Source organism: Lasiodiplodia theobromae (assembly GCF_012971845.1).
Source record: "Lasiodiplodia theobromae strain AM2As chromosome Unknown scaffold_21, whole genome shotgun sequence".
Classification (NCBI taxonomy): Eukaryota; Fungi; Ascomycota; class Dothideomycetes; order Botryosphaeriales; family Botryosphaeriaceae; genus Lasiodiplodia; species Lasiodiplodia theobromae.
In genome coordinates, this window is record NW_023336419.1 from 440,213 (window position 1) to 455,418 (window position 15,206).

The 15,206-nt window shown below is 57.1% G+C and overlaps 6 protein-coding genes across 6 annotated transcripts; 3 read left to right on the top strand and 3 right to left on the bottom strand.

The window, feature by feature from the left end:
* Nucleotides 1–257: 257 nt before the first annotated feature.
* Nucleotides 258–758, top strand: LTHEOB_7166 (Small secreted protein; the record flags this gene model as incomplete). The annotated part of the gene is made up of 2 exons (XM_035516502.1): nt 258–574; nt 641–758. 2 exons carry the CDS (start codon nt 258–260, stop codon nt 756–758), a joined length of 435 nt encoding a protein of 144 aa, XP_035371613.1.
* Nucleotides 759–1,809: 1,051 nt separating this feature from the next.
* LTHEOB_7167 (uncharacterized protein) lies at nt 1,810–3,636 on the bottom strand (the record flags this gene model as incomplete). The annotated part of the gene is made up of 1 exon (XM_035516503.1): nt 1,810–3,636. The coding sequence occupies one exon, from the start codon at nt 3,634–3,636 to the stop codon at nt 1,810–1,812; it is 1,827 nt and encodes a 608-aa protein (XP_035371614.1).
* Nucleotides 3,637–4,155: 519 nt separating this feature from the next.
* LTHEOB_7168 (L-aminoadipate-semialdehyde dehydrogenase large subunit) lies at nt 4,156–7,856 on the top strand (the record flags this gene model as incomplete). The annotated part of the gene is made up of 5 exons (XM_035516504.1): nt 4,156–4,228; nt 4,279–4,474; nt 4,527–5,031; nt 5,082–7,259; nt 7,311–7,856. The coding sequence occupies 5 exons, from the start codon at nt 4,156–4,158 to the stop codon at nt 7,854–7,856; spliced, it is 3,498 nt and encodes a 1,165-aa protein (XP_035371615.1).
* An 898-nt stretch (nt 7,857–8,754) lies between these two features.
* LTHEOB_7169 (Alpha-glucan lyase) lies at nt 8,755–12,368 on the top strand (the record flags this gene model as incomplete). The annotated part of the gene is made up of 8 exons (XM_035516505.1): nt 8,755–9,071; nt 9,126–10,015; nt 10,064–10,118; nt 10,173–10,750; nt 10,847–10,952; nt 11,001–11,572; nt 11,630–11,754; nt 11,841–12,368. 8 exons carry the CDS (start codon nt 8,755–8,757, stop codon nt 12,366–12,368), a joined length of 3,171 nt encoding a protein of 1,056 aa, XP_035371616.1.
* A 520-nt stretch (nt 12,369–12,888) lies between these two features.
* Nucleotides 12,889–13,842, bottom strand: LTHEOB_7170 (Akap7 2 5 RNA ligase-like domain protein; the record flags this gene model as incomplete). Its single annotated transcript, XM_035516507.1, has 1 exon — nt 12,889–13,842. One exon carries the CDS (start codon nt 13,840–13,842, stop codon nt 12,889–12,891), a length of 954 nt encoding a protein of 317 aa, XP_035371617.1.
* Nucleotides 13,843–14,521: 679 nt separating this feature from the next.
* Nucleotides 14,522–15,115, bottom strand: LTHEOB_7171 (Hpt domain-containing protein; the record flags this gene model as incomplete). Its single annotated transcript, XM_035516508.1, has 3 exons — nt 14,522–14,798; nt 14,846–15,018; nt 15,083–15,115. The coding sequence occupies 3 exons, from the start codon at nt 15,113–15,115 to the stop codon at nt 14,522–14,524; spliced, it is 483 nt and encodes a 160-aa protein (XP_035371618.1).
* Nucleotides 15,116–15,206: the final 91 nt, after the last annotated feature.

Consider the following 15,206-nt stretch of genomic DNA (forward strand, 5'->3'; position numbering starts at 1 on the left):
CCGAGCTTCAAACATGCCCAAACCCGGTTGCGAATCATCCCATGCTTGCCTTCTTCCGAGCGGCTGAGCGGCTCTAGAATCCCAAGCTCCCTGACGAGAAAGTCCTATATAAACACCCGTCAGCCAAGCAGTCTTGGGATCTTCCCTCTCCAGCTCCACCCAGCCCAACCGCCCTCCGCTCTCTTCAGCACGACTTCACGTCCTTCGTTTCAAGTTTCAAATCTTACCGGTTAAGATATTTCAAAACAATTCTCACCATGCGCTTCACCACCTTCGCCGCCGTGCTCGCAACCGCCGCCACCGTGTCGGCGACGCTCGACCCGTGCACAACCAACACCAAGGGCAAGGTGCCCAAGAGCCCGGCGTGCTCGGCGACCAAGAAGTCGACCAACATTCAGGCCGCCGAGTGCTCGCACAACACGCGTGTCTCCGGCACCCAGACCTTCGCCGTCTGGACTCGCACCAAGACCAACTCCAACGGCATCTCGTACGGAACCTGCGAGGCCTACACTTGCACCGCCCCCACCGACAGCCAGCTCACCGCCAACACCGACGGCTGGACCTTCTTCTGGAAGTGAGTATAGCTCTTTCGACGTGAGCAGAACCTGCCAGGATGCGATTGCTGACTGCTTTTCTATAGTGACAACGGCGAATCTAGCGGCGTGGGCACTGGGTGCATCCGTGATCCTAACACCACTGAGTGCGGTTGCGAGAACTCGGACGGCGAGTTCATCGTCGGCAGCGACTCTTGCAAATAGAGAGGTTCTCATCTCTCTTGCTCTTGCCTCCTTCACGCCGAAGAGTTTGTGGTGACGGGGATCTAAGCGCATTTCGGATTCTATTCAATTGTATGATATGTTTTTGACGAAGAGGGCGTTTACGAAAAGAAAGTCGGTCACGGCACTGAGAGCTGGTCTTGCGTGAAAAAAATCCAAGCATTTCGAGAAATGTCAGAGTCCAACGAGGTGAACAGCATTTATACCTTCATATGGAGCCCGTTGATGGTGATGGTGACATGCCTCCACTGCAAAAAAAATATCCCGCGTCCATCTGTTAGAGCGGGTGATATCGCCACTTCGAGCAGTAGTCGCGGTAAGAGGGGAGAGGGACAGCACACGCGATATAGTACAATCCCAGCTCCGGGTTCCTTCTGTAAGGGCGGTTCCAACCCATTCTCTTTTCTTCCAAAGTCCACGCGTCAAGCGTCCGCTAGCGACCTCGGCATTTAGAAAAGATTCCAGCCGGAGAATACCATGCTGGGTCCACTCGAAGTTGGGATAGGTGAAGACGAGGTAATTGATTACAGGCGAGAGGCGCTTAGAGAAAGTGACGCGACAGACGGGGAAGAAGAAGTATGGTGACAGCTCAGGTGTGTTGATCTAGCTGAGACGGCGCGGAGACCTTGGCGTGGAGAGGTACAGTGACAGCTTAAGCGTGCTGATCTGGCCAAGGCGGCGCGGCGGATGGCGACGATGAGGCGTCGCGACTAAGAGTGAAAATTTTCAAGCGTTTCGGGAAATGTCAAAGTCCAACAAGGTGAACAGCATTTAGTGAAGGGCTTCTCCCTGTACTCCACCCACTTCTATCTCATCAGGGAGACAGAACCAAAAGAAAAATGTTATAAACAAGACGCCTGCGCCGTAGGATATGATGGTACACTTCCCATTCAAGACCCCCTTATCCGAACAATCCCCAAAGTATGTAAAACAAAACAATCCAAGTCTATCCCCGTATCGTGTTGTGTTTGGATTTTCGTCTCTCCGCTTCCTGTATCTTTCACCAACGGGAAGGCCAAAAATGTCTAATTCTTCAGTTGTCCTTGTCGAACCATCTTCCCCAGCTGCTTCCCTTCCTCCTCTCGGCACCAGCGAACTTGCTCTCCTCTTCCTCCCATACCAGCCGCTCCATACGCCGGCGCGCCGAGAACGCACGGGCGAACCGCCACGCCTCGGCGTCCGCGATGTTCCACGCTTCGACAGCCTCTCTGACGCGGATCATCTCTTTGACCTTGCTCTTGATGGCGTCACGGGCCTTGCGCATGAGCTCGCGCTCGCGGCCGAGCTCCTGCTCAGTCGGGACGGGGCCGTCGGGCTTGGGGGGAGGGGGCCGGCGCTCGGGGCCGGGGACAGGGGTCTCGGAGTGGCCGTCGTCCGGGGGCGAGTTAGGCAGGTTGAAGCCGAAGATCCAGTTGAGATCCTTCTGCGACTCGCGCTCGGCGGTGAGCCAGAGCGAGTGGTAAGCGCCGCGCTCCGAAGCGACAGCTTCCTTAAAGTGCGAGAGGCGCGTGCCAGCGCTGCGGCCAGCGCCGAGGATCTCCTTCGTAGCCGAGGCGAGCCAGAGGTCGCGCTCCTTGACTTCGCGGCGCAGGAAGCGCGCATTGAGGACGTCGGGCTGGTAGTTGAGCGAGAGGAACGTGTAGGGGTGTGGGACGGTGCCGATATTGAAGACCTTGCTGGAGTTGCGGAAAACGGGCAGGATCGTGACCTTCATGGGCGTCGAGGCGACGCAGGCCTTGTATTTGCGGTTAGGCGGGTTGGTGGCGGGCATGGGCGATTCGGAACACTGCGTCAGATTACGCGCGATGTCGATTGCCTCTTCGCTCAGCGCCGTCATGTGCGTTGGCACGGGCTTGACGACAATCACGCCCTCTTCAAAGTTGCTCTGCCATGTGTTGTGGAGATGCGCATTTATCAACTGCGCTAAAGCCTTGAGACCTTCGGCGCTTGCCTTGCCTTCGAGTAGTTTGGCGACGTCTTTGTACTTGTCCTTGATGGTCACGAGGTCGTAAAGAGCGATGGCATCACCCTGCTTGTCTATCGTCCACATGTCCTGGGGAATTGCATCGACCATATCCGAAGCCTTTTTCAATTTTACAGGATCGTTCAGAGCGGCTTTGGCTGCAGCATTGATTGCGTCCTTCTCTCCGACGAACAGACCGTTCCGGAGAGGCTCGTAACGCGTGAGCTTAGGATATTCTCCACGGCGAAGCATGACAAGGAAGGGATCATCGTGAGGAGCCATGGGAAGAGTGAGCCAGTTGGTCATAATTCCAGTGCCCATGTTTCCCCATGCCAGCCAGCGGGCAACCTCAAGCTCCAGCTTCTGTAGCTCGGGCGACTCCTTGAGGTTTGCCAGCTGCAAGGTCTTATACAAAGGGTTATTCATGGCTTCGCCGCGACCTAAAACCACAGGCTTGAAACCTTGGGCCCACCAAGCGCGTCGCCACTGCAGAAGCAGCTGCTCTTCGGCCTCGCGGATGGCCGGGTCCTGCTTCGCATCGCCATCATAGAATGTATAGATGGGCTGGCGAGGCCGCAAAGGCGGGAGGACGGCCCTGTTTTCGTCCAGAGTAATGGAAGACGAAAAGGGATTCTGCCACTTCCAGTCACTGAACCATGATGTCTCGCCGCTGGAGCTGTTGGCTTGGACGGGCGGCTTGTGGGCTGTTGGCGCAAACGGATTGTACGAATTCGGAATTTGTGGTAGGTTGGGGTTCTTGATCTTCTCGGAAACCTCTTGGTAGGTGGGAACGTGATCGATGTTTGTTGGCGAGCCGAACAGCATCAAGCTCACCAAGAAAAATACGACGATGGCGAGCACGACCTTGTAGCGGGGAGGAATGAAGATGCGGGCCATTGTGGAGCGGGGTATGATCGACGACTAGAGCGACATGCGGAGCGATGGAAGGGATACGAGCAGCTCGCGGCCCCTATATAGGGCGGGAGCGACAAGGGCCACGAAAGGGCGATTGAACGCGTGATGGTGACAGCGGACGGGGCGACGTGGACGAAACAGAGCGGGATGAGAGAGGCGCCCTTCGAGAGCACGCCAGGAGGTGACAACAGGCGTGATGGAGTTGCGAGGGGCGGCGCGCCTGGGTAAAGTTGGTGTTGCGCGTCCAGTGGTCGGCGCGCGCGAATCAGCGCGATGATGTTCATCGGGCCGGATAAGCCCTGCCAAGACCGCCGCAGCGCCACGGCCAGGGCCCCGCCGAAGCCGGACGTCATTCCCCAGGTTTTTCTGCGACGCGACTGATTGCTGTTGACTCATGCAGCCCACCTCGTCCCACCTCTGAACGGCCGGCTCTTTTTTCACCACCGCTCTGCTTCCCTTCTCTTTCCTTTTCCCTTCCCCCGGCCTGGTCCTGCAGCAGCAATGGCTCAGAACGGCACCGCATCGGTCCTCCCGGACCCCACCGCCGACCTTCACTGGAGCGACTACCGCGGAGGTAAACATGATCTCACTTCACCAAGTAGCCAATCGCTCAACCGCGCCCAGCAATCCACGAAATCTTCGCCGCCAATGCCGAAAAGCACCCCGAGAGACCATGCGTTGTCGAAACCCCGAGCGCCCGCACCCCCGAGCGTGTCTTCACCTACAAGCAGATCAATGAGAGCTCGAACCAGCTCGCCCACCACTTTGTAGCGCATGGCTGCGAGCGCGGGGACGTTGTTATGGTCTACGCCCACCGTGGGTCAGTGGACAGCCGGCACCCGTTTTCCTAGCACGCTTCTGACCCGCCGCAGTGTCGACCTCGTCGTGGCATACATGGGCGCTCTGAAGGCCGGTGCCACCGTCAGTGTCCTCGATCCCCAGTACCCTCCCGACCGCCAGACCATATACCTGGAAGTCGCGAGCCCCAGGTTCCTCGTTCAGATCGAGCGCGCTACCGAGGAGGCAGGCAAGCTGCCGGACAAGGTCAGAGAATTCATCACTCAGAACCTGAGCATCAAGGCAGAAGTGCCTGCTCTCAAGCTTCGGGACGACGGTACTCTGGCTGGCGGTGAGATCGATGGAAAGGACTGCCTCGAGGCGCAGGAGTCTGTCAAGGGCCAGCTGCCTGGTGTCTTGGTTGGTCCCGACTCGATCCCGACCCTCTCATTTACCAGTGGCTCCGAAGGTAGACCCAAGGGTGTGCAGGGCCGCCACTTCTCTCTGGCATACTACTTCCCCTGGATGGCACAAAGATTCAATCTGTCTGAGAATGACAGGTTTACTATGCTGTCTGGAATTGCCCACGACCCTATCCAGGTGCGTAAATTCTGGGCTCAGTGAATGGCGTCTTTGGTTAACCGGAGCAGAGAGATATCTTCACGCCCCTCTTCCTTGGAGCGCAGCTCCTTGTTCCCAGCCGCGACGATATTGCACACGAGCTCCTCGCCGAATGGATGCGCAACTACAAGGCCACCGTTACCCACCTTACCCCTGCCATGGGTCAAATTCTCGTTGGAGGCGCCAGCGCGCAATTCCCCTCGCTCCACCACTCCTTCTTTGTCGGCGACGTTTTGATCAAGAGAGATTGCAAGAGGCTACAGGAGCTGGCGCACAATGTTCGCATCGTCAACATGTACGGAACCACCGAGACTCAGCGCGCTGTGTCCTACTTTGAGGTTCCGAGCAAGAACGACGACCCCAACTTCCTCGACACCATGGGCGATATCATTCCCGCCGGCAAGGGTATGCTTGATGTTCAATTGCTAGTCGTCGACCGCGAGAACAGGAACCGTATCTGCGATGTCGGCGAGCAGGGAGAAATCTTTACCAGAGCGGGTGGCCTGGCGGAGGGATACCTTGGCAACGACGAGACTACTGCCAAGTTGAACGAGTCCAAGTTTATCGCCAATTGGTTTGTCGACCCTGCCCAGTGGGTTAAGCAGGATGAGGAGAAGGTCGCTGCCTCCGGGGTCAAGGAGCCCTGGCGGCAATTCTACAAGGGCCCTCGTGACCGTCTCTACCGCACTGGTGACTTGGGTCGTTACACCGCTGACGGCAACGTCGAGTGTACTGGCCGCATCGACAACCAGGTCAAGATCAGAGGTTTCCGTATCGAGCTCGGCGAGATTGACACCCACTTGTCGCGCCACCCGCTCATTCGTGAGAACGTCACTCTGGTGCGCAGGAACAAGGACGAGGAGCCGACTCTGGTCAGCTACATTGTTCCCGAAATGAAGCGCTGGCTCCAGTGGCTGGAAGAGAAGGGTCTTGCTGCGGATGACTCCCAGGATGAGACCATGGTTGGCATGTTGAAGAAGTTCAAGCCCTTGTCGGATGACTGCAGGAGCTTCCTCAAGACCAAGGTGCCATCTTACGCAGTTCCCAGCGTCTTCGTCCCCCTATCGCGCATGCCGCTCAACCCCAACGGCAAGATCGACAAGCCGGCCCTGCCATTCCCTGAGCCTACCGATCTTCTCCTTGCCGCCGGCAGGAGACCTTCCCAAGTCGCTGCCTCCATGACCGAGACCCAGAAGAAGGTTGCTGAGATCTGGGGTAAGCTGCTGCCGAACACGTCGGCTCGCATGTTGACCCCCGAGTCAAACTTCTTCGAGGAGGGCGGTCACTCGATCCTGGCCCAACAGATGCTTCTTCAGGTCAGGAGAACGTGGAAGGGCATCGACGTTCCCATGAGCGTCATCTTTCAGTCGCAAACTCTCGAGGCTTTCTCCACCGAAATCGACCGCGCTCAGGATCCAGCTGGTCTGCGTCTGGAGCACGCTCCTGCTCCTGATGACGTTACGGATGAAGCTTATTCTGCCGATGCTCGCGAGCTTGCACAACAACTGCCGAAATCCATCCCCTCTGCCGCCCTTGACTTTTCGGAGTCCAAGACCGTTTTCCTCACTGGTGCCACTGGTTTCCTAGGTTCTTACCTCCTGAGGGACTTGCTTAGCCGCAACTTGCGTGTCATTGCGCACGTTCGTGCCAAGGACCCTGCCGCCGGTCTTGAGCGTATTGCTTCCACCTGCCAAGCGTACGGTATCTGGTCCGAGGCCTGGCGCTCGCAGCTCGAGGTTGTCATTGGCGACCTGTCCAAGCCCAATCTCGGACTTGAGAAGGATGCTTGGGAGCGCGTTGCCAATGAGACTGACGTCATCATCCACAACGGCGCCTTGGTCAACTGGATGCAACCGTACTCCAGCCTCCGCTCCCCCAACGTGCTGTCCACGATGAACGCCATTGCGCTGTGCACAAGCGGCAAGCCCAAGCAGCTTGGCTTTGTCAGCTCTACCTCTACCCTGGATAGCGAGCACTACGTCAAGCTCTCCCAGGAGAGCGTGGCAGCGGGCGGCAAGGGTGTTCTGGAGGCCGACGACATGGAGGGCAGCCGTAAGGGTCTCGGCACCGGATACGGACAGTCCAAGTGGGCCAGTGAATACATTGTCCGCGAGGCTGGTAAGCGCGGTCTCAAGGGTGCCGTTATCCGTCCTGGATACGTCACTGGTGACCCTGTCACTGGTACCTCGATCACCGATGACTTCCTCGTCCGTCTCTTGAAGGGCTGCCTCCAGCTCAACGCTCGTCCGGATATCCAGAACACGGTCAACCAGGTCCCCGTCACCCACGTCGCTCGCGTCGTCGTTGCCTCGACCCTCAACCCGCCCGTCGAGCCTCTTGGAGTCACGCAGGTTACCAGCCACCCTCGCCTTACCTTCAACGAGTTTGTCGGCTCGCTCGAGTCATACGGCTACGACATTCCGCAGGTCTCATACGACGAATGGCGCACCAAGATGGAGGACTATGTCGCAGCTTCCATCGATGGCGAGAAGGAGGAGCACGCTCTGCTCCCTCTGTTCCACTTCGTCACCGGCAACCTCCCTGCCGACACCATCGCCCCCGAGCTCGACGACGCGCAGGCTGCGGCCGCGCTCCGCGCTGATGCCAAGTGGACCGGCGAGGACGTGTCGGCCGGTAGCGCCGTCACGGTCGAGACAGTTGGTGCGTACCTAGCCTTCCTGGTTGCGGTCGGGTTCCTGCCGCCGCCGACGAAGACTGGCGAGAGGGCGCTGCCCAAGTGCGAGTTCAGCGCCGAACAGAAGGCGGCGCTGAGTAAGATTGGCGGTCGTGGCGGTAGCGCATAGACAGTTAGTAGGAAGGTTTGAAGGAAAAACTGGGGGATTTGGCTTTACTCTTTGGTGCTCATATGTAAATGGTCTGTGAAAAGGAAAATGCGATACTAGCGTCTGTCTTTGTATTCACGTAACTTTGTGCATTGGCCCCGGTGCACTGCACTGCGAACGTTTAGCTGTTTCAGCCGTCTTGTGTTTCAGATGTTGCAGTGAAGGTTTACCCAGAGCATCGGACGATGGTGGTGGTTTGGGACCATGCCAGTACCAAACGCGAGTGTGGATCTCTTTTGACCAGCCTCTGTCTTCGCCACGAGGAGGAAGCCCAAAGCTTAGAATAATATTTTGGGCAGGATGTGAACGCTGGATGTCAATTGCTGTTCACTGGTGCAATGAACGGTTGTCGGGGGCGTCTCCATCCGTGCGGCGCACGGATCTGATGTAGCGGTAGATGGGACGAGAAATCGACACCCCTACTCCCTTCTTTTCTCGCCGGCAGACGAAGTCGGAAAGACAAATGAAAATTCATATGGAACTTCGGAAGAGGCGGTTGTGGCTTTGGTATAACTCATGATTCAGGGGCTTGCCTGTGTACAATTGTGGCCGTGATTCTAGACCGTAACCGGCCTCGCCCAGCTGAGCTAACTGAAAAAGGATAGTAACACGTGCGTGCTTGCTCTCGTAGCGCTCCAAGCGGACCCCTGGCCCGAGTCAGCCTATCTCAGTGAAGTTGCTATATCCATGAGTTTGCCCACCGCTTCCGTTTTAATCGCGCAGTTTGCTACATCACTTTCACTTCAGCGTGTGTTTTTGAAGCATCAAGCGTCGGCGTCGCTTTTCTCGGGACTTCTTGCAGCAATCCTCACTTTCTACTTCAATTCACTGTTTTTCTTTCATTTTCCTCCATTCCACGATGCCGTGGGCCGGCCGAGACAATACGCAAACTTCTGGAGATGCAGCGCACCCGAAACACCACGACCCATACCGCTTCGTACCGGCGGATGACTTTTTTGAGAACTTCACGGCGAAATGCCAACCCAATTGCGTCACGTACAAGCCGGACGACCAGCTCACGGAAGAGAAGACGAGGAATCCAGCCAGTTCTCACGGCCGCATTTTCCGGCTGAACGACGACGCTGTGTTGCTCGTCCAGTTCATCCGCCCTCTCGTATGGAGGATACAGTTCAACCCCAGTTACAGGCGTGGATCGGACTTCACGGAGTGGAATACGTGAGTCCCGCCTCGAGTCAAGAGCACGCAGCCCAAATCATTTAACGATGGCAGACGGACCATGCTCGAGGGAAGATTGTCCAGGATGATTCGGGTTCTGGACACCGCTGAGGATATCGTCTGGGACGTCGAGTTTGACCCTACGCACGTCAATCACTTCATTCTTCGATCCGTGGTCGTGCTCAAGGGGAAGCGCCTCCCTGTAGTTGAGTTGTGGATCCAGCGGAGCCCTTTCAAAATTACCGCAGTCCGCACAATCAAAGTCGCTTCGCCCCTGGGACGCCCCCCGGTTACCATACCGGTGGATATTCCGGGTCATTCCGGAAGAGCTGTCATTTGGCAGACAATCGAGAACCCGTTGCAGTACGATCAGCGTTCGACAATCTTGTCCGTGGAAAAACAACCGCAGGCAAAGTATATGGGATTTGGAGGACAGGGTGGGAAGAGCTTGTTCAAGGATAAGGTGTACCTGAACTACTTTAACTTTGACAACATGCGCTACAACAACATCTACGCGAAAGGGCCGGAAGAAGCCGCGGAGCCACTGTACCATTCGGAGCCATTCTGGATAGAGCTGAACAGACATCCTGGCTACCTGTCGCAGGTGGCAACCTTCGTCGACAACTATTCTCACGTCTGTCTCGACATTGGCAAGACAGATGACAGCTTGCTTCGTATAGCAACGAGGTTCAACAGCTTCCAGGGTGTCTTCATGGCCGGAAACAACACGGCAGAGATAACCAGGCTGTACACCTCGATTGTCGGGAAGCCCAGACTGATGCCCCGGTATGTCCTCGGCTACCACCAAGGTTGCTACGGATACGACCGCCAATGGAAGGTCGAGGAAGCCGTCCGCAAGTACCGCGAAAACGGATTCCCGCTTGACGGCATGCACATCGACGTAGACATCCAGAGAGGCTACCGGACGTTCACCATTGACCGGAGTAGGTTTCCTGAGCCAGAGCAGATGTTCCTGGGACTACGAAAGCAAGGCGTTCGATGTAGTACCAACATCACGCCGGTCATTAGATGCACACCGGACGAGAAGTACGCTCCGCTGAACGAGGGTATGGCGGGTGATCATTTCGTGCTTGATCGCAGGTTGATCGATCCGTCGGCGCCGACCTGCATGGATCAAAGATATATGCAGTACGGAAACGCGGACCTGTACTTTACAAATCCGAACGATGTCGGCAGGAGGCCGTATCCTGACGACTATGACTTCGCTGCACATTTCAACAAGGCGGTGCCATTCCACGGAGGCGTGTCTTACGGCGATGGCCAAGGAGCCCCGGGACACTATCCGAACCTAAACAACCGGGCCACTCGGGAATGGTGGGGGAAGCAGTACAAGGACCTCTTCGATGCCGGTCTCGAGTTTGTCTGGCAGGACATGACCTCGCCCTGCATAGGCGAGACTTATGGAGACATGAAGTCGTGGCCATTCAGACTCCTACTAGAGTCGGACAGCTGGCAAGGAGAGCAAAGGCAGAGGAGACGGAGCAACGCGGGGTTGGACGACAAGAAAGACTTGAAGGCAGCCATTGAGATCTGGTCTCTGTACAGTCTCAACTTGCACAAAGCTACCTTTAGCGGCCTGAAGAAGCTGGACAGCCGCAAAGGAAAGCGGAACTTCATCATCGGCAGAGGCAGCTTCGCCGGCGCGCAGCGCTACGCGGGTCTGTGGACTGGTGACAACGCCTCTACCTGGGAGTTTCTCAGAGTTTCTATCGTGCAGGTACTTTCCCTTGGAATGTCTGGCATGACGATGGCAGGTGCCGATGTTGGCGGATTCGAGCTCGCATATGGGGAGACGAATTTCGCCAACCCGGAGCTGCTGATCCGCTGGTACTGCGCAAACAGCCTTCTCCCATGGTTTCGGTAGGCAAATCCCCCCTGATACACGTCCAGGCTGCTCACGCTTCGCAGGAATCACTACAGCGGAAAGCACGAGCCTTTCGAGGACAATCCCAGCCACGTCCGAGACGCTGACAAGAAGTTGTTCCAAGAGCCGTACAGGTACGAGGAATACTACAGGGAGAACAGGGACAGGATGGCAGACGAGGAGCGGGAGCTGTTCGAGGCCGTCCTTCCTGCATGCCGGTACATCGTCCGTCTCCGATACAGCTTGCTTCAACTACTCTACGACGCCATGTTCGAAAGCACAATCACAGGGCTGCCCATTGCAAGAGCGATGGTCACAACGGACCCCCTCGATGGCTCTCTACTCACCAAGAACGAGAAATTCACCGAGAACCAGTACCTAGCCGGAAACGACATCCTCGTCGCCCCTTCACTGCACAAAGGAAGCGAATCCACCCGCCGCCAAATCTACCTCCCTTCAACAAACTCTTGGTATGCGATGAACCTCCGGCCACACGACAGCATCGGCGAAGCCTTGCTTCCCAAAGTCGCGGGAGCCACATACGTCGACTATGACTGCCGCATCAGCGCCGATGAAAGCCAGCTCCCGTTCGTGTGCCCCATGTACATCCGAGAAGGTCTGAAGCACTGCCATCACTTCTGCACGTAGACTCCGAGCTGACTTTCATTCCTAGGAGCCATCATCCCGCAGATCCAAGTGCGCCAATCCGTCCCGGACCGCACGCGGCCACCAGCAGAGCAGCCAGACGACCAACCAGCGAACCCCATCACCATCAACATTTACCCCGGCCGAGCTGATGTAAGAGCAATCATTCCCAACCTCACCAACCAAATCTCTCGCTACGTATGCCTTAAGGACACCATCTAACGACCAGAAACAAACAGAGCAAAAGCCACACATACCGGATGTACCTCGACGACGGCGTCTCACGCAACAGCGCGCCGGAGGGGACGTACTTTGCTACCCTGCCGCCACGCCACCACCACCACAACGCCGGAGGAGGTGCTGCTGCCGTTGTCCCGCCAAATCACCACGCGCATGGCGACGATGCTGAGGCGAGGAGTAATTTCCGCCGCGTCGACATCGGCCAGCGGATTACCACCGATGAGAGTGCGAGTAGTGCGTTGCAGAGGACCATCACCGTGTCGACGGGGTGGGATGCGGCGCGGAATACGGGAGACGTGCCAGAAGAGGAGCTGTATGGGGACGAGAAAGTGAAGAGGGACGTGGGACCGGAGTACAGGGTTGTGATATGGCACGAAGATGGAACAAGGATGGAGGATGTATGCGTCGAGGTCGACGGTGAAGAAAGGACACGGGAGGAGGTTGATGAGAGGAGAAGAGCTACTATTGTCTGGGTGCCTGTGGATGCCGATGCGAAGACGACGATCAAGGTGTGGTACGCGGTGTAGCAAAGGGTCAAGGTGGAGTACGCGGTGTAGGAAAGGTGTGGTACGCGGTATAGTAAAGCGCTGGATTAGTTGAGGGGAGATGATGAAAGTGTGCTCACCAGTCTGTTGGTAATGAGCCATACTCGTTGGTTTGCTGTCAGCCAGAAGGCTGATGTGGTTGCTCGTCACCAAAAAAGCCTCCGTTCCGCCCTCTACCCATGGGTCACGACAGGAAGTAGGCGTAGTATAGGTGTCCAGCTCAACAAATTGATCTCTTAATCGGCCTACGTGGCGCTGTTGGTTCATTTGCATTATTCCCGTCTTGGGTTAGACACCGAGTGTTGTCGTTTTTGGAAATTCGTGGCTAGCCGAGATCTTTCCAATTCGTTGAAGCGGCATGGCATTTAACTGGATGCTCTCGACAACCACAGCCCACGTCCGTGTCAGAAGTACGCGAGACTTGGATAAAGTTCTACTTCGCTAGCTTGCGCACTGAGTTTCAAGTGGCCATTCCATGTAAAATATACTCATCCGAGAAGCTTTACACTTTAATCTCGGCGGAAGCGACTTGCTCATACTCCTCGCTTACCACACTCCCCTGCGCGTCGAGGATCTTCTTCGCGCCCATTTTGCAGATGGCAATCTTTCCCACATGTATGTTGTCGGCCCACACGTAATCCGCATAGTTGGGAAGCAGTGAGGTTGCATCTATCCGAACAGGCGCGCGAGCGTTCGGCCCATGTCCAGCTGATGTGCCCTTTCCATGCCTTCCTCCTGCCTTTGCATAGATGGTGTTGACGATCGTTGCATGAAGTTTAAGGGGCCGTGTGTCCTCGACCATCAGGTCTTTTTCCGTGAACAGACGCCTGAGGCCGTCACAGAACGAATAAAGGCGACCAGTTGGATCTTCAGGCTGCGCATAGAGGATGGACGTTTTGCCAGGGGGGTGCATGGAAACTAGCGACCTCAAGGAGATTGCAAGAGGGTCGGTGGGACCTGGGACCGGAGGTTGATCGCGAGTTGTAGACGCGTCCAAGACACTCGTCTTGCCGGATTCCGGCTGCGGCGGGATTGTTGCTTGTGCTATATTTGTGGGCTGGCTCTCCCTGAGCAGCGCAACGAGATCCAGGCTTTGCAAGAGGGAGACTGCTTCTTCGACTTCCTCGGGACTCTGCAGACTCATGACACCGAGGGTGAGATGTAGTGTCCCTACAGGTCGGATGGCCTTTTCGGGAATTCCGCCAGAAACACCATCACCCGCCAGATCGACGTCCTCTTGGCACAGCACGGCCTCCTTGAAATTTTGGAGAGATGCCTGCAGTTGTGGCTTTGACTCTGTCGTCACCAGCGGTACGCACAGGAAATGAGTTAAAGGCGGCTTCTTGGCGGGCTTCTGCGCCACGCCGGACCGTTCCCCCTCGGCGTCGTTCTTGTCAGGCCCTGGGAGCGGGCCCTTGTACCCGCCTTTCCTTTTGCCGAATCCGCGGGGAGGCATAATTTCCGTGTGTTTCGGTGAAACTTGCGACACAGCTGGGTGCCCAATGAGGGGCTTGGGATGGCTGCAGGGCCGGGGAATGCCCAATATCTTGACAGCCGAACGAAGATGTGGATGCCGGGGCGGGTGAGGGCACAACGAAGCAAAGCGCCGGAGAGTCCAGAGGCTCGAGCAGAGATGCCTGGTGAGAAGCCGTTGATGGTGGCTGTGCATGGATGACTCGAGAGAGGCAGAAAGAGGTGTTGGGGCTAACTTGGGCGCTGCGGATCAGGGTTCGGCCAGCCCCAGTGCCGGACCAGCGGCCGGATTCTGCAGCGGCAGCGGGTGCGGGCGCAAGCGCAGACGCCGGCCACGAAAGGTTGCATTCCCCGGAATAGACTCCAACGGCGGCGCAACCGAGATAGCCGTCGGCGACGAGCAGCAGCTGCGCGGGACAAGGATACCGCTGCACGCCCCCCCTCCGCTAGCAACACGCGGGCACATCAACACAAAGCAAAAAAACAGGTGCCATGATCAACCCATCGTTTAGTACTAAAGTTAACTCAATGCCGCCAATGCAACGTCTGCGAGGCCGTGGCTCCCGCAGCTTTTCAACCCGAACACTTCGAAACCCGTCAAGTCATTCATGATCCAGCGGCGCAGCCGTGTGCCGATCCCCTCATCTATGCCATTACTGTTTCTACGAAGAAGAGGTGGACGAGGGCTCGTCGTGGTAGAATTTCCGCAGCACCTTCTCGACGTCCTTGAACTCCTGCTTGGCCTGCGCGATCGTCTTGGTCAGGCGCTCGAGGCACTTTTCGTCGTCCGGCTCGTCGTGCGTGCCCGTCTCGTCCTTGTTTGCGCCAAAGTGCTGTATCTTCTCGCAGCTGTCCTTCACCTTGGTCAGGCCGAGCGTGGCCGACGAGCCCTTGAGGAAGTGGCCGAGCTGCGAGAGCTGGGCGAGGTCCTTCTTCGCGCTGCGGGGGGTCAGCGTCAGCGTGCAGGCCGGCGGGAGGGGGCGTACAGATTCGACTCCATCTTCTCAAAGGTGCTCTCGGCCTGCTGGAAGAAGTCGAAGACAATGCTCTTGCTGAACTCGCGCTCGTCCTCGTCGTCGTCCATCTCGAGAATCTGCTCAAAGGTGGCCGTGTCAATGGCGTCGCCGGCGTCCGGCAGGCCGGTGGAGCCCTCCTCGCTCTGCGATTTCATGGCGGTTAGCGGTGGTTGCGGGCGCGTGAGGAGACGGTGAGGCGGAGCGCACCCTGTCCTCCGGGTGGTCGGTCGCGCCAGCCATGGTTTCTGCAATGCGGGAGCAATCCAAGGTGCGAGGTCGCTTTGTGTGGCGCGTGTTGGATGAGAACGGCGGAGCGGTGCCGGCGGGGCTA